The sequence below is a fragment of the Betta splendens genome, chromosome 12 (genome assembly GCF_900634795.4).
Source record: "Betta splendens chromosome 12, fBetSpl5.4, whole genome shotgun sequence".
NCBI lineage: Eukaryota > Metazoa > Chordata > Actinopteri > Anabantiformes > Osphronemidae > Betta > Betta splendens.
In genome coordinates, this window is record NC_040892.2 from 7,141,416 (window position 1) to 7,168,367 (window position 26,952).

The 26,952-nt window shown below is 45.3% G+C and overlaps 2 protein-coding genes across 3 annotated transcripts; one reads left to right on the forward strand and one right to left on the reverse strand.

Moving 5' to 3' along the window:
- The first annotated feature begins 1,488 nt into the window (after window positions 1–1,488).
- On the forward strand, window positions 1,489–14,999 carry LOC114867428 (macrophage mannose receptor 1). The gene is made up of 49 exons (XM_029170079.2): window positions 1,489–2,915; window positions 3,771–3,916; window positions 4,005–4,117; window positions 4,204–4,343; window positions 4,520–4,743; window positions 4,824–4,930; window positions 5,005–5,123; window positions 5,290–5,425; window positions 5,686–5,768; window positions 5,894–6,013; window positions 6,108–6,209; window positions 6,282–6,440; window positions 6,569–6,651; window positions 6,729–6,873; window positions 6,954–6,998; window positions 7,072–7,239; window positions 7,320–7,439; window positions 7,514–7,624; window positions 7,694–7,861; window positions 7,967–8,113; window positions 8,194–8,328; window positions 8,419–8,576; window positions 8,656–8,800; window positions 8,878–8,932; window positions 9,005–9,071; window positions 9,155–9,288; window positions 9,374–9,417; window positions 9,533–9,706; window positions 9,779–9,933; window positions 10,032–10,145; window positions 10,291–10,406; window positions 10,489–10,643; window positions 10,741–10,946; window positions 11,031–11,208; window positions 11,286–11,510; window positions 11,619–11,788; window positions 11,871–11,941; window positions 12,043–12,143; window positions 12,238–12,357; window positions 12,516–12,653; window positions 12,733–12,887; window positions 12,993–13,092; window positions 13,174–13,412; window positions 13,525–13,708; window positions 13,812–14,060; window positions 14,167–14,349; window positions 14,436–14,495; window positions 14,603–14,748; window positions 14,837–14,999. The coding sequence occupies exons 1-49, from the start codon at window positions 2,855–2,857 to the stop codon at window positions 14,879–14,881; spliced, it is 6,519 nt and encodes a 2,172-aa protein (XP_029025912.1). The 5' UTR covers window positions 1,489–2,854; the 3' UTR covers window positions 14,882–14,999.
- Window positions 15,000–15,110: 111 nt separating this feature from the next.
- aff1 (AF4/FMR2 family, member 1) lies at window positions 15,111–26,297 on the reverse strand. Of its 2 annotated transcripts, none has more exons than XM_029170081.3 (19): window positions 25,916–26,297; window positions 23,936–24,056; window positions 22,973–23,800; window positions 21,671–21,712; window positions 21,449–21,535; window positions 21,299–21,332; window positions 20,774–20,816; window positions 20,462–20,603; window positions 19,355–20,338; window positions 19,188–19,276; window positions 18,870–19,083; window positions 18,698–18,789; window positions 18,421–18,484; window positions 18,207–18,343; window positions 18,029–18,100; window positions 17,751–17,844; window positions 17,628–17,662; window positions 17,361–17,548; window positions 15,111–17,246 (listed from the first exon to the last, which is right to left on the reverse strand). In XM_029170081.3, the coding sequence occupies exons 1-19, from the start codon at window positions 25,930–25,932 to the stop codon at window positions 17,122–17,124; spliced, it is 3,408 nt and encodes a 1,135-aa protein (XP_029025914.1). In that variant the 5' UTR covers window positions 25,933–26,297; the 3' UTR covers window positions 15,111–17,121. The 2 variants fall into 2 exon arrangements, with proteins under 2 accessions (XP_029025914.1, XP_029025913.1); XM_029170080.3 differs by having other exon boundaries at window positions 18,698–18,792; window positions 25,916–26,296.
- Between the last annotated feature and the right edge of the window lie 655 nt (window positions 26,298–26,952).

Here is a 26,952-nt window from a genome sequence, read left to right on the forward strand (position 1 = left end):
CAACTACCTCGGTGACCTCAGCCTGGGTGATGGGCCAGTCCGCCTCTGAGTCCCCTGCCTCTGCTTCCTCAGCAGAAGGCATGTCGGGGGGGTTGAGGAGATCCTCAAAGTACTCCTTCCACCGTCCGATAACATCCCCAGTTGAGGTCAACAGCTCCCCACCTCCACTGAAAACAGAGTTGGTAAAGAACTGCTTCCTCCTCCTGAGGCGCCGGACGGTTTGCCAGAATCTCTTTGAGGCCGAGCGATAGTCCTCCTCCATGGCCTCCCCGAACTCCTCCCAAGCCCGAGTTTTTGCCTCCGCAACGGCACAGGCTGCAGCACGCTTGGCCTGCCGGTACCCATCAGCTGCCTCAGGAGTCCTACAGGTCAACCATACCTGGTAGGACTCCTTCTTCAGCTTGATGGCGTCCCTTACCTCCGGCGTCCACCACCGGGTTCGGGGATTACCACCACGACAGGCACCGGAGACCCTGCGTCCACAGCTCCGAACGGCCGCGTTGACAATGGAGACGGAGAACATGGTCCACTCGGACTCTATGTCTCCCATCTCCCTCGGAATCTGGTCGAAGCTCTCCCGGAGGTGTGAGTTAAAGGTCCGTCTAACAGAGGGTTCAGCCAGGCGTTCCCAACAGACCCTCACAATACGTTTGGGCCTGCCAAGTCGTTCCAGCCTCCTTCTCTGCCAGCGGATCCTACTCACCACCAGGTGGTGATCAGTTGACAGCTCAGCCCCTCTCTTCACCCGAGTGTCCAAAACATATGGCCGAAGGTCAGGTGAAACGACTACAAAGTCTATCATCGACCTCCGGCCTAGGGTGTCCTGGTGCCATGTGCACTGATGGACACCCTTATGTTCGAACATGGTGTTAGTTATGGCCAAACTGTGCCTAGCACAGAAGTCCAATAACATAACACCATTCGGGTTCAGATCAGGGAGGCCGTTCCTCCCAATCACGCCTCTCCAGGTATCACTGTCGTTACCTACGTGGGCATTGAAATCTCCCAGAAGAACGATGGGATCCCCAGTTGGAGCGCTTTCCAACACTCCCTCCAGGGACCCCAAGAAGGCCGGGTACTCCACACTGCCATTCGGCCCGTAAGCACAAATGACGGTGAGTGACCTATCCCCCACCCGAAGGCGCAGGGAAGCGACCCTCTCGTCCACCGGGGAAAACTCCAACACATGGCGACTAAGCTGGGGAGCTATGAGCAAGCCCACACCAGCCCGCCGCCTCTCACCGCAGGCAACTCCAGAGTAGAAAAGGGTCCAGCCCCTCTCAAGGAGTTGGGTTCCAGAGCCCAGGCTGTGTGTGGAGGTGAGCCCGACTATTTCTAGCCGGTACCGCTCGACCTCCTGCACAAGCTCAGGCTCCTTTCCCCCCAGTGACGTGACATTCCATGTCCCAATAACCAGATTGGTTATCCAGGGATTGGGGCGCCCAGGCTCCCGCCTTCGACTGCCGCCCAATCCACTGTGTGTGTGACCTTTTTGAAATATAAATATTATATACAGTTTATATCATGTAAATATGAGTTTATGTCCAGCTGGTATTATTACTCTCAATCATTTTTACTCCAGATCGTCCAGATGTTTTTGCCAGAAAGTCTTTTGTAAACCTTATCTTACTTTTACTGTCCTTTTGTGTTGTTCTTTCTCTTCTTGGCTGCTTCCATCATGTGTGTTTTTATTTACATTGTGTTGATATCAGTTGGTACAATAAAGTTGTGTGTAAAGTACATTGTTGGGGTGTCTGTACCATTTTTACTTCCACATTAGAAACAAACAGATGTGGTTACTTTCTTGATACTTAGATGTGTCCCTTTCGGGTGTGATTCTAGAAGGTAAGACATTCTTTTTAAAGATTTATAAACGTGATTAAAAACTAAACTAGACTCATAGGCTGAGTGATGTTCTTGATGTTTTACTCATGCTTCATTCTCATTAATTCTGTGCAGTAGAAACTGCAAAGAAACTAAAGAAATTTTACTTCAAATAAGCATTTTTATTGTTTTGTAAAGTCCTAATAAACCAAGTTAAAGAGTGAACACTTTGTGGCATAAGTTTAGCAGTATAACGTTTATTGACAGTGGACATGTGGTTTTTATAAACTGCAGTGAACTTTGTGGTTTTTCTGAGTCATGTTTTTTTATCTTCTAGTGGACGTTCATATCTTTACCTTGGTCTAGAATTATACTCAAAGAGCTGATTCTGCAACGATTTGTACAAATTGTTTGTTTGAAAAAAATGTAAATTAAAGTTAATGACATCTGGTGAAAAATCTAATTATGTAATGTGTAATAAAATCCTTGGTTTATTCTTAGAATTAACAAGTAAAAAAGCACATGGAAAATACACCACATTAAACTTGCCCATCTTCTTTGCTTTGTTTGTGTTAGTCAGTTTTATTTATACAAAATTTAACCACAAACCCTTCAAAACTAATAGAAGAAAAAAATCTAAAGGACAACAAAGAAAAGTTTTAATTACTAAACTATTCACATTGTTGCCAAATCATTAATTAAAAGTTAGCCCTAATACTGTACAGTGCAAATATGGAGTCAGTGTAGCTCGTTATTAAGCACCACTGCTAATCAGTAACATTATTTTGAAGCAAAATCATACATTGCATAAAGAAGCAAAGAGGTCAAGTGTCATTCGTGTTTTACTGCTTTCAGTCTTTGGACCCTGCACAGATGTTGAAAAGAGGTGGATCAGACGGAAGTTGCTCAGAGGTGTGATTACCTGGAGCTCAGACACATCTCGAACAAGGAGAGTTTGGAGAAAAAGCTGCCAGGATGTGTTGAAGTTCAAAAAGCCCCAAACATCAGAAGGTAAAGACAAATAAGCAAAATGGACAGAAGGAGAAGAATGCTTCTGCAGCTGCTCGGCCTTGTTGCTCTTCTTGCTTGTGGTAAGTCTGTGTCTTTTGGATTAATATGAATATTTTTTATTTCTAATATAATGATTATATAATTAAATGTAATGTATTTAAATATAAATTTAATGATACGGTGAAAAGAATTCAAAGAAATAGAAAAAGAAAAAAAAACAATAAAACAAAACAAACAACAAATGTTTATACTTTGGCAATTCAACTAATTTTCAATGTTTGTTGTACTTTATTTAATGATCACATCTTACACATGTTTTTGTACTGCCAGTTATTGTTTACGCTATCTTATAGTGGTTACCGTGATAGTTTTCTTTTCTCGATCCTCATACTAGATGATGGCTCGTCGTTTCAGATGGGCGTGATAGTAAGGAGGAAAACATTTGACTGAAACTCATAACAGACGTGTGCACATCATATGATTACATAGCGTGGGTAGTCAAATATTACCCAGATGTGTGAAAGTTGAGTGACATGGGTGGACTGTGGATCTGTCATGGGACTTTTATGATGGATGTCCATCCATGTCCAATCATTCACTAACCTGTGAAATTCGACACGAACTGATCATTTTATTGATGAACCAGGAAAAAGGTGACAGAGTAATTGGTTTTGTTTTCCAGTTTGCAGTGTAATGGTGTAAAAGTAGAAACGCACACATTTAGAAGAAAATGCCCAACTGGTGAACAGCCCATCATTCTGTGTATTCAATTCTAAGGTCATGCCTAAATATTCAGAGAGGCTGATGAGGGATTTTCAGTGAAGGATGTTTAAGCTGATGAAACAGCTTTTATCACCCTTTAAGAATCTGTCCTGTGGAGGCCAGATGAGGGAAGGATTACTTACTTACTTTTCATGTTGTGAATGTCTTTCCAGCCCAGTGCCAGTGTCAGTCAGGCTGGAGGGAGTACGAGAACAAATGCTACTTCTTCTCCACCGACGTGAAGTCGTGGGATGAGGCCAATGCGTTTTGTTTGTCACAGGACAGCAAACTTATGAGCATTCAGGACATTAATGAAAGGGTGAGACAAAATAAGAGCGTTGTGATTCTGTGACACACAATCTTGCATCAGTTCGCACTTGAGTCGCAAATTTTTGTGTCGTTTCCAGTTGTGGATGAGGACACAAATCGGTCAGGAGATCTACTGGATCGGCCTGAATGACAAGTTCATCGAAGGCGTCTGGGAGTGGAGTGATGGGAGCCCTTTTATAGAATACCTATCGTGCGTTATGCTGTTAACCAACCACTATGACAAATACAATAAATCAATTATAGCTGAGCTGTCATTCATTTTGTGTACCGTTTTAGATACTGGATGCCGGGCCAGCCTGATAATTATGGTGACGATCCTGGAGAGGACTGTGGTCAGGTGATAGGATATAGCTTCGGTCATTGGAACGACGAAAACTGCAACGTTCCTAGGAAATACATCTGCAAACACATCAACCGTAAGTCCATCAGTTAGCATCCACTGCTCCATAGCTGCTAAAGCTATTAGTCATGATTTCATGTTTTTCATCACCAATACTTTGTACAATTTTGAATAAATTTAAAACCCAATAGGAGACTTAATTCCAGCCCCTAAATTTAAGTCCTGACTAATATGGATGTTTTCTCTTTTTAGCCAATCCTGGACCACAGTGTGATTTATCCAGTGGCTGGAGACAATACGGCTCAAATTGCTACAAACTAAAGACCGACACAAGAAAGAGCTGGGCAGTAGCCAGACATGACTGTCTGCAGGAAGGCGGAGACCTGGTGTCCATCACCACAGCAGAAGAAGAGCAGTACGTCATGGGAGCGCAGGACGGATCAGAGGTGGACCTCTGGATTGGATTCACCACGCTGGTGAGATGACATCCGCTTGCTTTCCTGTCATTAAAGGGATATTTAGCTCAGTCATGTGACGACAGAATTTGTTTCTCTAGAAATGCAACACACTTTCCTGTCAAGTCGAAGTGGGGAACAGCCAGTTCACATGGTCTGATGCTCTTCAAGGGTCGTACACGAACTGGGCCTCTGGTCAACCAGAAGTGTAAGATGGCACGTTGACTACCTATCATGTCATACATTTAAATGAGAGTTTAAACAGCCTGTTTTCTCCAACAGGGACACGCAGGCCGGCTCGTGCTCTGTGCTGATCAGAGATGCAAGTGCAGAGTTTGGGAAATGGAGGACGAATCCTTGCAGACATGAACGCCCTTACATGTGCAAAAGGCGACTGAACAGTAAGTTGGATACTCCTTAGAGCCCACAAACAGGAAATGTTCCAGCCATAATAGCCTTCATCATCATCATCATCATCATCATCATCATCATCATCATCATCATCATCATCATATCAGAATTGTGTTGTTAACCTTTCCCTTCTGTTCCTCCCTACCTGACCTCCAGCCATCTGTCCTCTGGGATGGTTGAGCTTTGCTGGAAGCTGTTATTGGATGGTCAGTAATAACTTTCTCTTGACCACCTGGCATGAGGCTCACTTGAGGTGCTTAGATATGTCGGCCCACCTTGTGATTATAAACAGGTATGGAAGAGTAACACTGAAACATTGTGTAATGAAAGAAAAAATATTGATAATTATGATGGTACTAATTTAAAATATTATATTGAGTATACGTTTGAGTCTTTTGGCCACTTGAGGGCAGTGGAACAAACTAAAAGCAAATCACAGACCTGTTAAGATCGCTCATTAATTGAATTATACGGTATGATTCAGTCCTAGTCTGAAATTCGCTTTTATCTTGACCTTTGCCTTCTATATTTGTGCTGTTTTTAACAATGCAGTCAAGAGGAGCAGATGTTTATAAATGGGAAACTCCCAGACTTTCACCAAGTGGACATTCCTGACGTCTGGATTGGATTATCAGGTACTGGAGCAACAGAAAGAATAAGTGCTTTGTTATCTTTGCAGTAAATTATTAAAAATAATAGTAATAATAGTAAATTATTTAGTTTTCTACTGACTGTTCTATTTTTGTCGTTGCTTTACCAGATAAGGACAAAGATGGTGAATTCAAATGGGTGGACAAAACTGCAATTACTTTCTCCAACTTTGGTCCCGGGTGGCCCAGAAACACCGAGGTCCTCTGGGACTGTGGACAGATCTTCACAGGTGAGACGAGCGCCCTCTCACTCTGCTCTTTCACTGGCACGGTGGAGCTGCTCCCATCACAGCGAGACCAACGGGAGTGTTTTTTCCCTCCTAGGAAATTATGAAGGAAAATGGGAAACAACCAACTGCTTCAAGAGCCTGGGTTTCATTTGTGAGATGACAGGCGGTCAGGGCCCGAAGCCAACTGCAGCTCCCGGTGAGTCAAACGCACGACCCAGCTTCACCCCTGCGTTTGTTTTTCTTGCTAAACTGTTCCCTGTTGGTTAAGATTCCCACTGTGACCGTGGATATTTGTTGTATGGGGACCACTGCTATCATTTCGAAACTGAGATGGCAAAAAACTGGCACGATGCTGAGGCTCGCTGTGTCTCGGAGCAAGGTCATCTGGTCAGCTTCCAGTCACAGGATGAGCTGAGTTTCCTAACGGGTGAGCTACAAAGTTCATGACATCATCATTCAACATTTACTCAGGAAATGATATGGATGTAAATGCACTGTTTGGCATTTGGTTATTACTGTAATAATTTGTTCGCTTATTGTTTGTCTTATCTGCAGCTCACATGCCAGGAGAAGCCTGGACTGGTTTGAATGACATCGATAATGAAGGCCACTTTGTTTACACTGATAGATCTTCTACAGTAAGTGATGACACTGAAATAAACACAGAAATCCCTACCATTTTTACATACGCATGGTGCTTCCATCTGGATTTCAGGGATTCCTGCCATGGGCACCCAACCAACCAGACAACTGGCAGGGTAATGAGGACTGTGTGCAGCTCAGGGGGATGAACCACCATGAAGCTGGGCTAATTAACGATGACTTCTGCTCCTCCAACAAGGAATATATTTGCAAAAAAGGTTTGATATACCATTTTAATATCATTTTTAATGCCTAGACCACACATGTTGTAGTTAGTTTTTGCCGTTTCTCTCCACAGCTAAGGGACAAGGGCCTCCTCCCCAGCCACCAACATCTGGACCAGGTTAATGGCAACAGCAAAGCACCTCTGTATCTAGATATGTGCACACATGTATAAACGGTGTTGTTTGTCATAGGATGGAATGAAAAATGTGGCTCTTGGACACCTGACCCTTTTAATGACTACTGCTACCTGTTTAACTACATGTCGATGAGAACGTGGGCTGAGGCTCGAGCTGACTGCGTCAACCAGGGAGGAGACCTCGTCAGTATCACGGATCCCTTCGAACAGGCTTTTATTCACGGTACGACGAGTACTTTATGTAACCCTAAAATGTGTTTTTTCTAAGATAGCATAAATTTATATCTAGTTGTTTCCCCCAAGGTGTGATCCAGCAGGTTCCCACAGGGATCTCTCTGTGGATGGGTGGTCATGACTCCATTGTTGAAGGCGGCTGGGAGTGGACAGACGGAGCTCCCTTCAGATACATTCACTGGAATGCAGGTTCGTTTAGACCCAGGTCCTGTCTGTATTCTACTACATCTGTGGACATAACTGGCCTCATGCTCCTCTCGCAGGTAATCCAGACGACTATTATGGTGAAGACTGTCTGACTATGCTCATCAACAGCGGCTACTGGAATGACGACAACTGTGAGTACAAAAGAGGATACATCTGCAAGAGGAGAGGTAAGAAACGTTTCCTAAAATGTCATCACATTTTTGCGAAGAGATGTGAAGAGATGTCTCTTCCTCCAGGATTAACACCAAAGCCCCCTCCACCTCACGACGGGTATATGACAGCACTGGTGTGCCAGGACTCCACTGCCGTTCTTCACTGTCCGCATGAAAGCGTTATCAACATCCAGTCTGCTTTCTATGGGCGAAAGAGTGCCGACATCTGTCCACACCTGGATGAGTCAGGAGGTGCTGCGCTTTAATCCATGTGACCATATGCAAAAATATTTCATTAAAATTATTTTAATCTGCAAGGTCCCGTCAGTGAGCGTTAACATTGCCACTCTGCTGTAGGGACCTGCACAGTGGAAGGCATCCTTCCTCACTACAGAAAGATGTGTGACAACCACGCCATATGCTTTGCCTACGCCCATGTGGAGCAGGACCCTTGTCCATCAGTTTCCAAATACCTGGAGATCACCTACACCTGTGAACAAAAGGGTCAGCTTATATTCTTCTGCTTCTAGAGATTTCAAAAAAGGCTTAAATGATCTCATGTTCCTGTATTTGGCTGCTTTCAGTGTGTCTGCATGGTCTGGGTGTTGAGGATGGAAACATCACAGACCCCCAGCTCTCGGCTTCCTCCTCAATTGGCCAGTTCACCCCCAACAAAGCCCGTTTGCATGGAAACTCTTGCTGGATGCCGTCAGGAAACCGTATGTGCAGCCGATGAGGTCACATATATGAAGTGCAGTGAATTAAACTGTGATTAGAAGTGTCATTTTCAACTTTATATAATCTTCTAGCAACATCAAGCTGGATCCAGGCAGACTTGGGCCAAACTAGAAAAGTAACAGGAATAGTAATTCAAGGTTGTCCGGGCAATGACCACTGGCTCACCAAATTCAAGCTTCAGCACAGCATGGATGGAAGCACTTGGACTGAATACACAGCTGATGGACAGGTGAGTAACAGACGTGGATTTGATGTTGACAGTAAAAATGGACAGCTGTCTGTGATACTGGACCCTTTTCCACGTCCAGTCTTTCCCAGGTTCAACAGACAGGAACACTCCGGACACCCAGCTGCTGGGTACGCCCGTGTCAGCCAAGTACGTCCGCATCCTCCCGCTGGAGTATCACGATGAAGCAGGCCTTCGCTTCGACGTCTTGGGATGCACGCCTGACTGTGAGAAAAGCTCTCTATTGGTGCGCATAGTCCAGTTTAACATTCCAGCAATGATTAATGAAATTTTCCTCTAACAGATGCGATAACATGTGCTAGCAAGCCCAACTTCAACTTTGCCATTGATCAAATGAGGTGAGTGAAGCATAGTTCATGTGTAGCACTGTATTTTTAATGCACCCATTCATTTTGTCTTATTCCTTGCAGCGTCCATTGCCCAGCACAGTGTTCAAAAGCTAGCTACAACCTATACGGCACTACAGTGTATCGTGGGGTATGTGACTGTCCACACAGAGCTAAAGGATGCTCTTGTATCTATTATTAGTTGATTAACTCTCTTTTGACCTTCTTAAACAGGACTCAAACATCTGTGCAGCAGCTATTCACGCTGGAGTGATACTAAATGATGTTGGAGGAGACTGCACTTTGCTGAAAGCAGCGGGACAGAACTTTTATCCCGGCTCCACCAGGCACGGCATCACCTCGAAGCAGTAAGTAACCGACGAACCGCCTCCTCTTTCCTGCGGTAGTGAGTCGGTTCAGGGACGCTTAATTCACGCAAACGTATTTCTGCAGATTTGATGGAAACTATGGTGTGTCGTACACTTTTGCAGACGGGGGTGAGTCACGTTCATGAGTCGTCTAATGAATCAAGAACTTTTGTTGGTTTTTCTCATTCAAAGTATATTTTTAAACCCTAAAAATGGTTCCCAACTTTGTTCCTCCCACCTACAGAGCTGAGGTGTCCAGGGGACGACTGGTACGAGTTTGGAGAGTACTGCTACAAACCCTTCGATGACAAAAAGACATGGCACAATGCCCGTCACAGCTGCAGGAGCCTGGGTGCGGACCTTGTCTCCATCCGCTCCATGACGGAGCAGAGCTGGCTGGAGAGCTACCTGTACTTGGGTATGGATTTAGAAAAGTGGGAGGTTTCAGCTTCTTTAATGGTATAAAGTAGTAAAATAATCTTTTTAACAGCCACCAGTGACACGTGGACTGGTCTGAATGACCTGGTTATACCTGGTATGTTCACCTGGAGTGATGAACACATGGTGACCTTCACCTACTGGGCTCCAGGAGAACCAAACAACCACGATGGGTTCAGCGAGGACTGTGTCGAGATGCTGCACCAGGTGAGATGAACGGAAAGGCATTAGCAACAATTCAAGCATTTCACCCTCAGATGGAACATAAACTTCATGTATTTATTTATGCTAATTTCGCTTTTCAGACTGGCAGGTGGAACGATGTCTCCTGTAACGAGCTCAATACCTACACATGCAAAAAACCCAAATCTCATTACCCAGTACCTTCTGCGAAACCTACAGTGTATGGATGTCCTGAGGTAAAACTAATGCCGCTCCACTGTTTAGTGTTGCTGCTTTTGTACAGGAATATGGCCAACTAATGTTAACGCTTATGTCGATGGAGGGCTAGGTGTAAATAGAATACATGGATGGTACAGTAAGCGCCTTGTTTCTCTGTGTCAGGGATGGGAAGCCTACGGCTACTCCTGCTACTGGATGGAGGACAAAACCATGAAATGGTCTGAGGCGAAGGATTTCTGTAAAGAGAAGGACAGCTTCATGCTGCACATCGGAGACATGTGAGTGGGAGGAGAAAACAGTGCAGTTAAAATCACGACTGACAGATCGTTGGTGAATTCTCTGGTCTGTGTTGTGCTGCAGCTATGAGCAGGCACATTTTACAGTGGCGCTGTCAGGGAAGACGGGCTTGTGGTGGATCGGCCTGCGGGCTCACGGAGGGCTCGGTGGAGGGGTGGATTACATCTGGGACAACGACGCGCCTCTCACCTTCACCCACTGGGACAAAAACCAACCAGGTGGAGCTCTAACACTTCTAACACCATCAAATCTGTGGGACAGACAGGCAGACATAAAATATACACGTCATAAAACTATTCTCCTTCTCGTCTCCAGACAACGGGGATGGCAGCTGTGTGGCTATGACAACAGGCCGAATTGGTGGCTTCTGGGATGACCAGCCATGCTTGGATAAACACTCCTTCGTCTGTGAGAAACCTAGGCCCGACATCTCCCCACCTACGAAACCGCCCACTCCTCCGCCATCGCAAGGCTGTGCCAACGGCTGGACGGCGCTGCCTCACTTCAGACAATGTTACAAGGTATATGAGACAGTAAATGAACAGCTAGCTCCTGCAGGGCTTCGTTAGATCAGTGGTTAAGTTTCCATAAATGATTTGTTGCAGCTCTTCCACAATGTGGCCCCGTCCCTGAGGAAAAGCTGGGAGGGAGCACTTGAAGACTGTGCCTCCAGAGGCGCAAATCTGGTCAGCATCCACAACCAGGAGGAGGAGGAGTTCCTGGCTCAGTACAGCAAAGGCAGCACTAAGTGGATCGGCCTTAAAAACAATCCACTAGAAGGAGGTAGGTTCCATCTGTGCATCATTTTAGACATAGCTAGAGGTAGAAACACACAACTGGTGACGCGTCCGTTATCCCAGGGTTCTCTTGGAGTGACGGCACACCGCTCGCTCACACCAACTGGGGCGCAGGGGAGCCCAACAACCACGATGGCCGCGAGGACTGTGTAGAGATGGTGAGCTCCACCAACGGCACCCACTCCTGGTGGAACGATCAATTCTGCGGCGCCCACCAGGACTGGATATGCATGATCGCCAAGGGGAAGAATCCCATCATACCTCCAGTTCCCCCACCAGACATCCCAGGTACACGGCACAAAGCTTCTGTAGACCACAGACAGAGACATTTAGGATTTTACAGTAGAAAAAACACAAACAAATGAGCCAAAATTACAGTCTAGTTTCCTCCGCCAGCTCCTGACTGCGGAACCAACGTGGGCTGGAGGAAGAACAACAACATCTGCTACTACTACAACGACACCGACATAGTGGACTTCCACACAGCTCTGATGCGCTGCTACGCAGAGAAAGCGCTGCTCGCGTCCATCCACAGCGACGAGGAACAGACCTTTGTGAACAGCATGGTACGTGCGCGTGTCCTCTCGGAGGGGCGTTTACAGCGGCGCACTGCTGGTGTAATGCTAATATGTTTGTGCTGACTTACAGGTGGGGACAGGGAGGATTGACGGAGCCTGGATTGGAATGAGGGCATCTGATATAATAAATGAACATTACGTGTATGTACTTAGCCTCGTTCCTTAGCCTCCACGCTAGCTCAGCTCTTCAAGGTTCTCATACTAGCCACAATATCAGAGTGAATTGGGTTTTATCTCAACAGCTGGGTGGACTCTTCCCCAGTGACATACACTCACTGGGCTCCGGGTGAGCCCAACAATGCCAACGGGGAGGAGCAATGTGTTCAGATGTACAAGCACTACGGTACGGGAACTCAATTAATGAGTGCGTGATTCTGTTTGAGGATTGCGCTCTCACCAGTGCCTGGCACCAACGCTGAACGTTGTTTGTGTTAAAGGTGGATGGAACGATGCCAACTGCGGTCGGGCTGGAGCAGGATACGTGTGCAAGAAGCTCCCAGGAGATATCCACACCCCTCCTCCACCCACACAGCCATGGGAGGGTAACTGCCCTGAAGGTAACACACATTTTAAGTATGAGCACATTCATGTTTTTTTTCTTCATTTGTTAATGGCCCTCATGTTATATATATATATATATATATATACACACACACACACACACACACACACACACAACCTGGTGACTCTTGGTTTCTCTCTTGCTTCCCTGCAGGGTGGATGCTTTTCAAGGACAAATGCTTCATGTTTAAAGGGAAAAAGCATGACATGCGAGGCAGCTGGCCTTTCGCCCGAAACTGGTGCAAAGAGCAGGGAGGAGAGCTGGCGGTCATCGACAGCCAGTACGAGAACGGTAAGATCAGCAGACGGTGATGTGAAAGGCGCCGGTCCGGAGGCCGCTCTCTGTTTCAACGTCTCCCTCCGTGCTGCAGACTTTGTGGCCAGTTACCTGCGGGACCTGGAGCACCCCACGTGGATCGGCCTGTCGGACCTCTTGGTGGAGAATCAGTATGCGTGGAGCGATGGGGTCAGTCCAGTGCTGTACACCAACTGGAACGACAAGGAGCCCAACAATGCGGGTGGAGCGGTGAGAAGACGCTGCACACCCTGAAACACTGTTCAGACAATAAAGCTGATATTCTTTGCTTGAGTGGGACACTCTCACCCTTCACTTTCTTGTCGATACCAACAGGAACATTGTGTAGCAATGACTCACAGTCACCTGGTGACCGGCAGGTGGAATGATGATGCCTGTCATAAAAACTATAGCTTCGTCTGCTACAGGAAGAAATGTCAGTATTCGTCCAATGGTAAATTATATCCAATAACAAATCGCAGAAAACACCTTACTCGTTACTATTCTCCTTTCACAGCAAGCAGCATTAAGCCTCCTCCCCCGACCAAGAGCCCCTGCCCAGCTTGGTACCCCATCTCCTGGTACAACAACTGCTACAAGCTGGTGGAAGAGGCGGCGACCTGGGACGCCGCGCAGGCAGCCTGCAAGATAAAGGGAGGCAACCTGGCGAGCATCGACATGAGCTACGACCAGGCTTTCATCGCAGGAGTGGTGCTGCAGGGCAGAGCAGACGCCTGGATCGGCCTCAGGCGCAAGGTGCGTGCTTTTAGCCTGAACGCCCCAAAACACGACTGTGGTTAAATAAACTGAAAATGTCGTCTGGGAATTTGGTTGAGCAAACACCTGAGCTCATACTGTAATCGTGCAGGATGACAGCTCCTACTCGTGGACTGATGGCTGGCCAGTGTTTTTCACCGAATGGGGACCAGGAGAACCCACCAACGTCAAGGACGAGGGCTGTGTCAGCATGCACGCCTCACGGGCCTTCCACGGAACGTGGAACGACACCAAGTGTGACCTGGAAAAGCCGTACATCTGCAAGTACTCCACAGGTAGAGCTGATACTTCTCTCTGCTGCATCCGTTCACAACCATAATGACGACGGATTAGGTCACAGAAAAAGCGTTGCTGACTGTAACTCACATCGTCTTCTAGAGAAGCCGCCGGCGACTCCCGCCCCTGGCGGTGGGATGTGTCTGAAGCACTGGGCCCCGTATGGCCGCCACTGTTACTTTGTCTACAACGACGTAAAGGGCTACTCGTGGCCGGACTCCCGCCACCACTGCCAGACATTCGAGGCAGAGCTGGTATCCATTCACAGCAGGGCAGAGGTGGAGTTCATCAGGACCCTCAACTCCAGCAAAAAACACAACGTCTGGATCGGCCTCACCAGGGACAGTCACTGTGAGTACACAAAGAGCAACGGCACCGTTGATTTATTTGTTTTTAATCTGAATGACTTCGCAGCTTTGAGGATTCCCACTTACGTGGTTCTGTTTTTACGTTAAAGTTGGCTGGGGCTGGACAGACAAGACGTCTTTGGGTTTCGTCAACTGGGCTCCCGGTGAGCCCAACGCAGCCTTCCACCCCGGGGAGGTGGGCGAGGAGAGCTGCGTGGAGATGTACGCCGATGGACGCTGGAACGACAACAACTGCCTGCAGAAGAGGGGCTTCGTGTGTCGCCACCGGCAGTGTAAGTCAAAGCGCAAACACAAAAGTATCACGAAAGACTTGAATTTGATAATCTGCCAACTAACAGCCTCTTTGTTGGACTTTCAGTCCATTCCACAGATGATAACGGTAAACCTGTTTATCCCACTGATGCCCCAGCAGCAGACAGTAAGTTTCCACACACATACTGGTACTGCTACTATTTTCCAGTTACATGTACAACTTTTCCCCATGTGTGTTGAATCTATGCATGACACACGTGCTGTTTCTCTCAGATGGAGGGGTGATAGCCGGCGCTGTCATCGCAGCCATTGTGATTTTCATCCTCATAGTTGGACTGCTGTACTATGTCTTCAGTGTGCGGGGGTATAAACTTAGCGCTTTGAGTCTGCCGACTAGAACAACCAGTACCGTTGAAGTGGTAAGTTACTGATTATTATTTATTAGCATTATTTACCTATTTAAGATTAATGTTTCCCGTGTTAAAGTTGAGATATCTTTTGTTGCAGCCGGCTTTCACCAACCCCAACTTCTCAGGAGAATCAGACACATAAATGTAATGATTTCCTTTTTTAAACAAATCAATACTATTGTAGATGGAAGATATGTTGTTTTATAAGATTAAACAGTGTTGTATATATTGTAATGCACAAATAAATACCTGTAAATTTCCCTATTCTCCACTTTTTTGTAAAAGTACAACAATGTTGTAAATGTAAAAAAAAAGGTTTTCAACAGTTTAGTACATCCCTAACTTCAGTTCAATAATAACAGTAACAAAAGATTAATTACCAGTGTTTATTTGTCTGTGTACACTGCACGACAAATTATTTACACATTTCACAAAAGGAAAAAAAAAACACCTTTTAATAACCCTACACAATGTTTTACTTTGTAAATTCTGATAAACAAGTTCAGCGGAAAGGTAATGAAAATAAAGTCACAAGTTAGAAAAGACAATAAATTAAATAAAATATAGATGAAGCTGATGTGTTGGATGCCACATTTTTCACCTGATGTGCAGTGTAGACATTCGTGGTAAGAAACTCTAAGGTCATTTCTGACTACTTGTACATAAAATAATCCCAATTTCATTTCACCAGTGTCACGTCTTAGCTAAAAAAATATTTCTTTTCATGTTTGAGAAAATAAATTTAGGAACGTGTGATCCTCGTTTAGCCCTTTTGTCATTTAATTACACAGACAACAACTGAATTAACAGGCGAAAAAATCCAATGGGGCTAATGCACTAAACTAATGTTTCTCTTTACTATTTCGTAATGAATATTAGTTTTCCCCCATGTGATAACTACAACAGCTCACTTAAAGTTTGAGCAAACAAGTCCTGCTTTGTTGCCTAGAATCAAAAATTTCAATACACAAGAGTAACAACTACCACAGTGCTTCAAATTAACTACAACATACTCCAAAGTGCATTATTTAGGAAGCCATAGTTTGGCCATTCATTTTACTCCCACACATTTAGAAACCATTTAGCAACTCAAATATGTGGGAAACATAGGAAAGCAGGCCACAGGAGCAAAAAGGTAAACTAATGTCATTTCATGGCCGTATGATCACAGTGGATGTCCCACTCTACTCGAAAGGCAACTCAAAGTGAAGCATGAAGTCCAGGGGAAGTCTGGGTGTCCTGACCTGCATTATTCAGCTTGTCCATCTTAAAACAACACTCTAACACACGTAATGTATACTATAAAGAATTATTCTATACTTGTGGTGACTGCAAAGCGTCTTGGGGCACGCTGGAATCCACATTCGTCAAAAGAAAAGCTAAATCATTTTTTCCCCCCTTTCTCAGCGACATCAGGATTTGGAGTCAGATAAAGCAAAGAAATCTGAAAACTGACAAACTTCAAAAACAGTTACTTTCCATTATTAGTCCTGATTACGAAATACAGCCCTGAAAATACTGAGCTACTGCCATCAACTGTGACACCAAAACCACTCTGCGTCCAACAAGTCTTCCCTTAAGTTAAAAACCTTCCTTAGTCTTTTCTTCAGTCCCATTATTCTGATTCTGAAATGATTCACTCAATGATCTACAGTATATATACACAGGTCAATCTACATTTGAAATGTATTTAATGTGATTAGCTAATTTAATCCTTATAAATGCATTTATTGCACAATACGTCGGTTTCAGTCCAACTAAAGCTAAAAAAACCCAAGGCTGATTTAATGTTACTATTGGGTCCTATTGCAAGATGCAAACATTTCTAATCAGCAAAAGCTGTTCCCACACAAATACAAACACCGCAGTTATGGGCTCTATTGGGAGTAGAAATGTCTTCCTCAGTTATTTATGCGAGGGGAAATATGCAGATTAAAAAAAAAAAAAAAGTAGATTTGTTTAGTGAAGTGTTGATCAGCAACAACTGCAATTAGTCTGTTTGTTGCTGTTGTTGCTCTTTAATTTCATTCAGGTCCTGAGTTAATGTACTAAAGTAATGTTACTAACCCAAGGTAATAAATAACTCTGTAGTACTTGCACTGTAACCATGCATTTCTATGCAAATTTAGCAAAGGCCACTTCTGAACAGCATATTATTCATGATGTCAGTCAACAGAATAACATGGACAGACAGGAGGATAACAAGACGTGAAAGAAATTAATAAATAAGTGTCTGGGTTCGAATCCCAAACATGGAATGAGATGGCATCGGTGTGTGCGTTTTGCACATAAATTCGCGTCCATGTCAAGTACAGAAAAGTCTGCCACACGAAGTGAAGCCCAGAGGCTCCGCAGGCATCCAGGCCTGGAGGCAGCTCACGCTCACTTTACCTTTTGACTGTCCAGCCTCAGCCAGTGGACACCTTGTCGTGTGTAACGAACCATGAAGCTCATAGTTGAAGCTAAGCTCAGTGGGCCTATCACTGCGTCCAGCTCTGTCAGGACACCTACAACACACATGAAACGTGAACATAATTACTGAATGAGTGAATTATTGGAACCTTCTCAGAAAGTGAATAAAAAGACCTCACATTCCTGTGTGATACTACATATTCACTTACCGCTGCCTCCGCGTGCCAGCTCCTCTGCCTGCTCCCAGATATCATGAGCACTCAAGAATAACATAGTGATGTTGACATAGTTGAATGCAACCCGAGGAAGTGCCGCGGTGCTGCCCACAGCCAAACCACCGAGGCTGGAGCCAGGACCGCCCGGTGACGACACGCCGGGCACGGGAGACGAGCTGCTTCTGGAGTAGACGGGCAAATAGAGGAAGACTGAGACATCTGGTCTAAAAGTGCACGTGGCATGTGAGCGAGATGACCTACTTCAATGTTACGATGGAGGGAGTCTGAGCAGAGCTCTGAAAGCAAAACAAAAACCATAATAAACAACATGCTGTGTATTTTATATCGTCCAACTGTTAGCTAGTGATTAAGAGCTGCACTTACATTGAAATGATTAGTGAGGATCTTTGAATACTCAAGTGCAGTTTTGTGTTTGTGCCGAAACATGGCCATCTGCAGCAGAGACTGGCACTTCAGGCTGCAAGAAACAAACCACGGGCTGATTAAAAGCAGGCAGACGAAGCATGTGCGCAGAGCTTCAGGTCGCCTTTATTTAAAGGTTAATCCTCGCCCAAAATACAGACCGTCCAGATGTGTGAGCACAATTTATCAACACTAATTTGACTTGTGAAGCCAAAAAAGGAGGCAAACCTGTTTCTTACCATAATGCTAAAAAGTCCTTTTCTGCAGGTGTCGCTGATGGATCCACTGGGTCTTTGAGTTTCAGGACAAATCTGAAGCCATGAAAGGAAAACCTATCTTTGAAATTCAACTCATACAATAACAAATGTGTGACCGCAGTTCAAAAAGCTTCACAAGCAACCCGTGACTGGCTCTTACTTGAGCAGCTCCACCGTCTCTGCAAACATGGTGTAGGAGGACACTGAAATCTGTGGATCTCGCTCCATGGCGATGCCACTCTCCACAAAGTACATGGCTGCATCCAGGTAGTTGAAAGCTTTACTGAGCTTATCCGTCTAGAGGGGAAGTAAAACAAGCACGTCAGCAACCGGTTTGAATGAAGCGACTTGAGCTGAAATACGGAAAAACTTACTTCTGCATCTGCTTTGTGCTTCAGTCGTTTGGCCTCTTTTATATAATGCTTCACTGGATACGACCTGCAGGCAAAGTATCCGATCAATAACACTGTAAAGTGATACTCCTACACCAGCTTTTATGGCCTGTCCCAACATGTCCACAGGTCCTATTATACAGGTGGGATTAACCACCATTAATCTTTATTTGCAAAGGTTAGATACTGTAAAACACACTGGATTTTCTGCACTGTGGGGAAAAACGTCAAACGTCTGAGGAGATATCGCGTCTCTTACCTCTCTTCAAATCTGAGCAGGGCTCTGCTGGCTGAGGCTTCTCTGCTGGGCTGTGGAGCTGGTGGGTCGGAGGGGATGCTCTTCAGGGCCTTCTGCTGGGCTCGCGAGGCGGATATCAGATTAAAACTCAGCCCAGAGTTCATATAACGGCCTTAATCAGCTTAACCTTTACCTTTTCAACGCGTGGGTACTCGCTTTGCTTCATGCTCCTCTTTTTGTGCTTGCTTTTTGCAGCCTCCTTGTTGGACTCCTGTGTGTCCCCAGACTTGTGTTTGTGTAACTTCGAGTCTGTAGATGTGTTCACGGGTGTTACAGGCTGCTGCAAATGTACATGGCTCCTCTTGGCCTTCTTATGCTCCCGTTCCTCTGCTGGATTGCTGGAACTTCTGTGGGTTGTGTCAAAAGAACGTGTTTGATGGGACTGAACTGACAAACAGAGACAAATATTATATATAAATAAATCACAATAAGTCTGATATTAGAGACCTACTCCAGTTTGGTAGAACCGTGAGTTGATGAGGTATTATTGTTTTCCAGCTTTTGTTTCTTTCTTGGGTGAGAGTCATTGTCCACCTCAGCCTGGAAGAAAACAAATCCCATTAAACTAGAGCCATGACTTCTACATGTAGAACTGTCCTCGACCTCTAGGGTTCTCACGTTTTTAGGATTGCTCTTTTTGCTGGCTGTGGTGCGTTTGTGAGTTGCAGAAGCACGGTCTTGCTGCGTGACCACAGCTGATCTCTTCGTGTGGTGGACTACTTCCTGGTGGCTGCTGGAGGTCCTGGGAAATCTTGAGAGCAGAAGGAGATCAATCTTCACCAGCAGGGCCTTGGGAGGCCCGCTGTGCTCCTTAGGAACTTTGGTTCTGTGACCAGTCTTCTCTGAGTGCTTGTGGCTGGTCTTGTGTGGCAGTTTGGTATCTTTCTGGCTGATGGTCTCCGTTTTGACTTTGCTACAGCCCAGTCTGACTGTGGGGTCAGGCGGAGCAGGACTCTGTGTGGGGCAGGAACAGGGATTGGGATGTCGCACACCACAAGACGGGCAATGACTATGTAGGACCAGCGGGACCTCGGGTTCAGGCTCAGGTCCAGTTTTCTGTTTCTCCAGCGACCCGTGTGTCAAAGTCCTCTTGCCGCCTCTTTTGCCGTCACTGCTGTCCTTTAATTTTTTGGAATGCCTCGTTTTCGTCTTCACCTTTGGTCTGTCTGTGAAACATGGATCTTTAACCCGCGCGGCTGAATCTTCCTCACACTCGATACCGAGAGCTGCTCCGGTTCGATCTGGACACTCTGCCTTGGCTGGTTTGAAAGAGTTAATGTTGCATGAACGTTTACAGGAAACAGCGGAGGGAGACATTTGGCAACTCTGCTGATAATTGTCCTGAGAGCTTTCACTGCACTGCTGGGGTTTGGCGTTGACGCCGCTAAACCCTTTCTGTGGAGATGAAAGCTTGGACTCCCTGATCGGGTTGACCACATCTACACTAGAGTGCTTGGGGCTTTGAATGGACACTGGCTGTTTGTGAGTAGGACTCTCAGAGACAAGTGCACCTCCGCGACCTTCGGCGCTGAAGCTCGGTGGGTTGGACCTCATCCAGTTCCACAACTGCCAATCACCACGACTCGCAGCTGCAGCATCGGGCTATTAAAAAAGAAAACAACACAATAAACACAGTGAGGGAGCTCTCAAGTAAAAGGTTCAAATTCCACAGCAAATACTCCAACATCCATTAATAAAAAGTTAACCAACGGAACAGAAAACCACCTCAGTCTTGATGGCGCTGCTCACTGTGGGCTCATTTGGCTCCTCCGCCCCACTTTCACTCTCTGACTCGGATCCCGAGCTGCTTTCTGAGCCGCTGGAGCTGGCGGATTCTGGCCCACTGGAAAGGGCTGTTTTGAATGAACTGAAACCCACATCACAATAATGGACCAGTTAACACTGAGGCCATTTAATAAGAAAGCAATACTGCATTTCTTCTGTTCTTACTTTTGCAACTCATGGTTCAGTTGCACATTTTGTGCCATATGTTGTAAATAACGGTAAAAGAAGACTAATGAAGGATGAGTCACTTACAGTAAAGGGATTTGTTGACTGAGTTGTGGTGGATCAAAGCTTTCTAGAAAGAAGCAAACAAAAGACTCTCAGACTTGAGTTTGATTTAGACTGTGGAATATGTTCAGTATCATGAATTAACAACATCATTAGAAGTACATTAACAAGTACCAATAGTGGTGGTAGTGACTAATAATTGGGGGACATACTGCAATAAAACAAGCAGAACTAGGACAAACAAGCTGTTCACAGAGACTTCACTCTCTCTCCTTTAGCTGGGGTTCATTTCAGTTGAAATTGTAGGGCTGTTCCGCTCTGGCATTTTGTGGTCAGTTCACAAAACAGAGCATCAAGTTTGTACAAGTTGCCATAGAAACGTCACTTTGATGAAAAACAACGCACAAGGACAAGATTATGTGTGCTGGGAAAAACTTTTCATCTTTCCCTGCTGTCCAACATTGTTTCCTTTTCTATTGAAATGTACATCCTGTGTGTGTGTGTGTGTGTGTGTGTGTGTGTGTGTGTTTAAATCTGCCATTTACTCACTCTGCACTTGACATGAATGGACGTGCTCTACTTCCTGGGGAGAAAAACATTTTCACCAATTTGCATTTATGCCAAATTATAATTACTGGGAAAGGATTGGACAGGATATGCAGGTGCGTAGCATCAATGTTAGATCCCGTGAGCTCCCACCTTGGCTGAGAGTGGAGATTTGGAGGCTTCATCTGTTCTAGGTGTGTGTATGGCTGTCAGGAGTGGAGGCCACGAGTGGGTCATTTCCTGTGAATGGGAAAGGAGGAAAGAGGAAAGGAAAGGAGCGAGATGTGTGTTGTGCAGATGACAAAGCTACAATGCATTAAAGACAGTCATCTGTGCGAATACAATGTAAATGACAACTTAAACGACTGAACTCACCCTTAAGATGTCCTCTACACACTGAGCTTCATTGGTCTTTGTCTGTAAAAAGGACAGATTTAAGCTTAATCATACAACATAAAACAAAAAAAGGTTCCTCTAAAAAAAGGGCCAGAGTAGAAAATCTAAACTAATCTAAACCTTTCTAGCAACACACATGTGATTACTGTCATCTTTTAGTCTCCAACCAGCAGAGAGAAGAGAGACCAATGACGAGCCATTAGAAACACGTTTGACTGTAATGCATCGCTGCCAACTACAAATACTGGATGAGTGACACAATAGCCTGCATCAGGCAGCATCGCATGCCAACACTAGCATCAGATAAACGCTGCGTGTGAATGAGTCAACAGTCTGGACTTCAGGACTCGCCGTGTTTCCTTGTAAATGGACAACGTTCCAGATAAAGTTAGACGGATTGGGCCCCGGGAATCGTTACGCAAGTCGGTGACAAAGCTCATTTATTGCTTTTGCTGAGCCCAGGGTGAAGTTATCAGAGGCTGCTGAGGTCACAGCCACACAGCACAGAGCGCTCTGCACCTGTGCAACACACCGTGTGTAGTTAACACGGTCAACGTGACCGGTGCAACGAGAAGGTTTGCTCCTGAAGCCTGCTTTGGAAGAAAAGTGTGGAACTGCAGGAAACCTTGCATGGAAGCTGTGTTATGCATGGACCAGTGCAGACAATATGCAAAGTTATGACACGAGGACTTGGTGAGAAACAGCAGCGTAAGTCAGAGCCTTGCCATCCTGCACCAGACTTGTCCCGGCAGCGAAAACAGCAGCATTTTCAGCCCTGCTGTGCTGCTGCACAGTAAATGGGGACGTGGAGCGGTGCAGGTGCAGGGGCTGCGGTGCATGTTTGTGTGTGACCGAGAACAGATGAATGGAGTTGAGCTGGAGTTCAGCCAAATCCTTCACAACAAAGAAAGCCCAAGGCCATTTTTTCTCCCCTATCTCAACGCCTGCGCATTCATGCAGAAATATCAGAACTTTGAAGAGGTCCAGCGGACACACAATCGCCTCGGACCACAGGACAGCGCTGCAAATTCACGGCCCAGACAAAACTGCTGAGACAAGAACCAAGGATTTCCTCTTTCCTATAGGTCGTGTCCCCCACGGTCTTTGAACGCACCACAAAAACATCACACTGATGTTTTATTAACATCCATAACTCATTGCCACTTTAGGAATATTTCCAACAGCTATTATTTCTCACATCTTCACAGAGATAAAGATGGAGTCTAATAAACAAGAACCTTTTCTGTTGTATTAATATTGAATCTGTATCACCACACTCACCTCCAAGAACTGTGGCAGCACCTTGATTTGGCCCTGGTCTGACTTGTTGATGGACTCCGGTAGAGGAGCATATGGCTCTGGTGAAGCCTTTAGATCAGGCGACTCGCTGACTACTTGGTCCTGACCGTCCATGGGCCGCACGTAGGCTGTTGGCTTCTGCGTCATCACTGCACTGGGTTGCTTAGATGACAGGAGTGGAGGGAAGGTCTGGGAGGGCAGTGGGTTCGTTTTATTGGCATGAGGCACAGATGCATCTTGAGGGGACTGTTTATTGATTATTGTAGAAAAATCCGTGATGCTGGAAGGTACTGGGTGGTGGTCTATGGATCCTAGAAGTGGGTGCCTATTTATGATGTCCTTAGTGTCCAAGGCCACAATATCATGGTCACCTGAATGTAAAAAGTCATTGGACTTAGTAGCAGGGGACTGAGCAGACATTTCCTGGGAAATGCTCATGCGATCCCCAAGATCTGAGAAGGCTTCACTTGTCTTTTGTTCATGTGCCGATTGGCCAACCTGAGCACCCTGACTGCGGTTTGAGAAAGTCAATGAATGCTCGTGCTGGTTGGGAGAGGAAGAGGCACCGGATGTCCTTATGGGCTGAGAGGAGTAAACGTTGCTACTGGAGCCTTTTGGGGCTTGGGTGGTCACGTGAGGGGCCTGGGGGTGTAATGGAGGTTTGGTTGCTTTTTCAGGCGGACACTGATCTGACGGTGAGGCCGTTGCATAAGGAGAAGGGTCAGTGGGAACGTGACTGGGATGATTTCCATCTTCATAACTACCCAGCATCCTCTGGATTCGACTCGAGAGCTCATCCCCTTTGTTTGTCTGGAAAAAAAGTTGGAAAGAGAGTTTTGAGTGCAGCCAAATATAATTCTGCTCATTTATGCCAAACAAAACAAAAAAACTTAATGTCTGCCTCAGTTCAAATGAATATTGTCTTATACCCTAAATAGTCTTCACCTTGTATGGTTCCCCAAAGAGTGGCACATTTTCAGCTTTGAGTTCTTTGGTTTGGCTGATTTCTTGGTTCCTCTGTTCCCATGCTTGGAGGCGGAGACGGTTTCTTTCCTCATTGAAACCACTGAAAACATTAAAGAAAGAGAAATAATGTTGTTATATGAAAAACGCTTTGGCAAATCCATCACACGGTGCCGTGGGTAAACAAGACGCCTAAATAATCAAAAGGAAAACCCATTACACATTTGTGATATTGACACACAAATTGCTAATTGATTTCAGATAAGTAAAATTAAAATGATCTGTGACTTGTCCTTTGATAAAGTCAGTATTGCCTCAATTTACAGCCTGCAAATTCCCCAGGGGCAGAGCAGCAGCGTCTAATGGGAGAGGATTGTGCCCGTCATATCTACAGAAAAGTGCAATTAGAATCACGGATGAGGATTCACCACAATGTTGACATCTGTTCTCTCTAGTCCCCAAAGAGGACATATGGCTCAAACATATATCAAAAGAATAATTACCACTACCTGTCCTCATATGATGTCAAAGCCAACCTGTGACTGTTTATTATTTTTATTTCTGATTTTGTGATAATCATATCCAGTGGTTTCACACCTTTGTTTAATAATTTGAATCTACCAAGAAAAACTCACGGCATAACATTTGGAACTTTTGTGGTTTTCCCCCAAAAATACCAGGTTCCTTGGTGAGAGCAACCCCAAAGGAATGTTACCATGACAACAAGTGGAGCGACACAGATTTGGGACTCAGCCAAACAGATGTGCACTCAAGTATGAGGACAAAACAAAGCGGCGCGGACCAGGTTACGAGGAATAAAGCAACAGGCAACACAAATTCATTCATTCATTCATTCGTTAGGAATACCAGTCAAAGCATTTCAAAATGTATTACATGTACAAATATTGCATTTAATATAGAACACAAACCCCTTGGAGGTGCTGTTTGCACCTTGCAAATGGCAGATAAACACCATCATGTGCTTTATCTTCCACTACTGCAAATCTGTCTTCAAACAACCTGTGTCTTTTTTGAAAAGTATTGATTTCACCAAGATACCAGAGGATATTTAACACAAGAGTAGACTAAACTACATATCAAAGTAACTGATTAAGGTGCAATGACCTTTCAACAGCACAGAAAGCAGTACTGATACTGAAACCGCCCCACCAGAGCAGACGGAGTAAGCCAACATTTTGACTAAAATACCATGAAATGGAAATTGAAAATTGTAAGGTTAAAAAAAAGCTGAACAAAAGACTTTCGGTTCTTAGACAATAACAGAGCCAGTGCAGGAAGCACGCGCAGGCAAACTATGGAAGAGTGACTGATGCGGTTTGTGCTTCCACTGGAAGCATTTACATGTTGCATACTTGCATAAATGAAAACAGCATATATGGATATAAAATAAAAAAAATTAAACTCATTTTTAGAATTAACCTTTACTTTTGAATAAATGGTGAGGCTCAGATCAAACAGCACATTAATCGAGAGGGAGCTGAGAACCAGCTGGTGGGATTATTCGCTAAGACTCGCGCTGTCAACAAACTGGACGCGAAGTTAAATTAAAGTAACAGGCGCAGTGATCGGGACGAGCCCCGAGTGAATCCGAGTCCGTGAACCGCGGCGCGTGCGCAAATTTCCAAACTTATGGGCACGCTTTAAAAAAAAACTTTAAATGGCGTGAACACAACAGCCCCCGACGACCAGCTGGTAGAAATCACGCACCCTGCTCCTTCCTTCCAGCTGATTCCACTTCCTACGCGAACTGCTCACGGGGCCGAAACGCCGCCGGGCTCGTTTTACGCACGGCCGCGTAACGACGCCCCGCGTGCGCCGCGTTCCCTTCCACACTCTCGCACACTTTTCCAGAGGGCGAACCTGTCCGCGAGACGCCCGCGAGGAGGCTAGCGCGGCTAATTAGCGCCAGTCGCCCGCTAGCCGCTAGCCGCGCCTGCCTACCTTGGCTGCGATGCCATGGCGCGCCTCGCACGGCGGCCAAAGTTGGCTGCCGTGCGTTTCCGACAGTCCTCAGCTCCGGCGCGCTCCTCGCTCGGTCACATTGTTGACCGGCCAAGATCGGCGTGTTATTGTCCAACGCTGTCAACGCGCTGCAGTCCCGCAGACCGTGCGTGTTTGGGTCGTCCGCTCGCTGCCTACTGGATTGTTCTACTCTGTTCAGCCGCCTGGGGACCGAGCTCAGTTTTATGCACCGCAAAGCGCAACAGACGCGTCGGCGAACGTCCCCAACGCAGTTATCACGCTGCCCGGAGTGTAAATATTACGCAAACGCGAAGAATAGCGCCATTAGGAGCTGCGGTATTTACTGTTTCACTTCGTGGCTGCACTTTATCCAAAGTTTACTCTAAGACCCCTGCGTCACAGACATGGTACGGCCATCTGTGCCTGCATGTTTGACACTAAGTTTGTTTTTATACAATATCTACACATAAAAGATCTCATAATATAGAATCTGCCATAGATTGTTTTATTATACAGAAACTCTAAGCATTACCTCCATATAAAAAGACTACAAATATTTCTGAAACTATATTTGTGTACAGTATTTGCTGGTATTTAGTTTAGTCAAACACAAAGTCGAAGTACTCAGAGGGAAATACATATATGATCTCACTAGTTTAAGAGCGTTAGATGCTTGTAAAAATTTAAATCAACTAATAAATAATAAAAAATATTTTTATCTGATCACCCATCTGTGTGTGAAGTATTTACACCACATCACATTACACTACATCAAAGCTGGTCTTCTTAAGGCATTACCAGCACATAGACGTTATATTGACCTATAAAGAATAGAAACGTAATTTATGTAAAAATTTCAGCACCGAGGTCATTGTTACTGTAGATGATGTGGAGCCTGTGTGTTTTAATCAAGAAAGAATGATACAGTTTCTTAAAGAACAGTTTAGAAAAAATACTGTTTACATAATAATTGAAACGTGAATCAGCGTTTCTGTCAAAGTGCTGCGTTTGCCCTC

Excerpts from the sequence above, each read along its gene's own strand:
- LOC114867428 (XM_029170079.2), top strand. The coding sequence starts at position 2,855 with ATGGACAGAAGGAGAAGAATGCTTCTGCAGCTGCTCGGCCTTGTTGCT. Across the intron at positions 6,441-6,568 it reads TGAGCTGAGTTTCCTAACGG|CTCACATGCCAGGAGAAGCC; the intron begins GTGAGCTACAAA and ends TCTTATCTGCAG. Across the intron at positions 8,577-8,655 it reads AATACACAGCTGATGGACAG|TCTTTCCCAGGTTCAACAGA; the intron begins GTGAGTAACAGA and ends TTCCACGTCCAG.
- aff1 (XM_029170080.3), bottom strand. Across the intron at positions 17,845-18,028 it reads AAGGACTTTTTAGCATTATG|CCTGAAGTGCCAGTCTCTGC; the intron begins GTAAGAAACAGG and ends TGTTTCTTGCAG. Across the intron at positions 17,247-17,360 it reads GCTGGCACGCGGAGGCAGCG|GTGTCCTGACAGAGCTGGAC; the intron begins GTAAGTGAATAT and ends TGTGTGTTGTAG.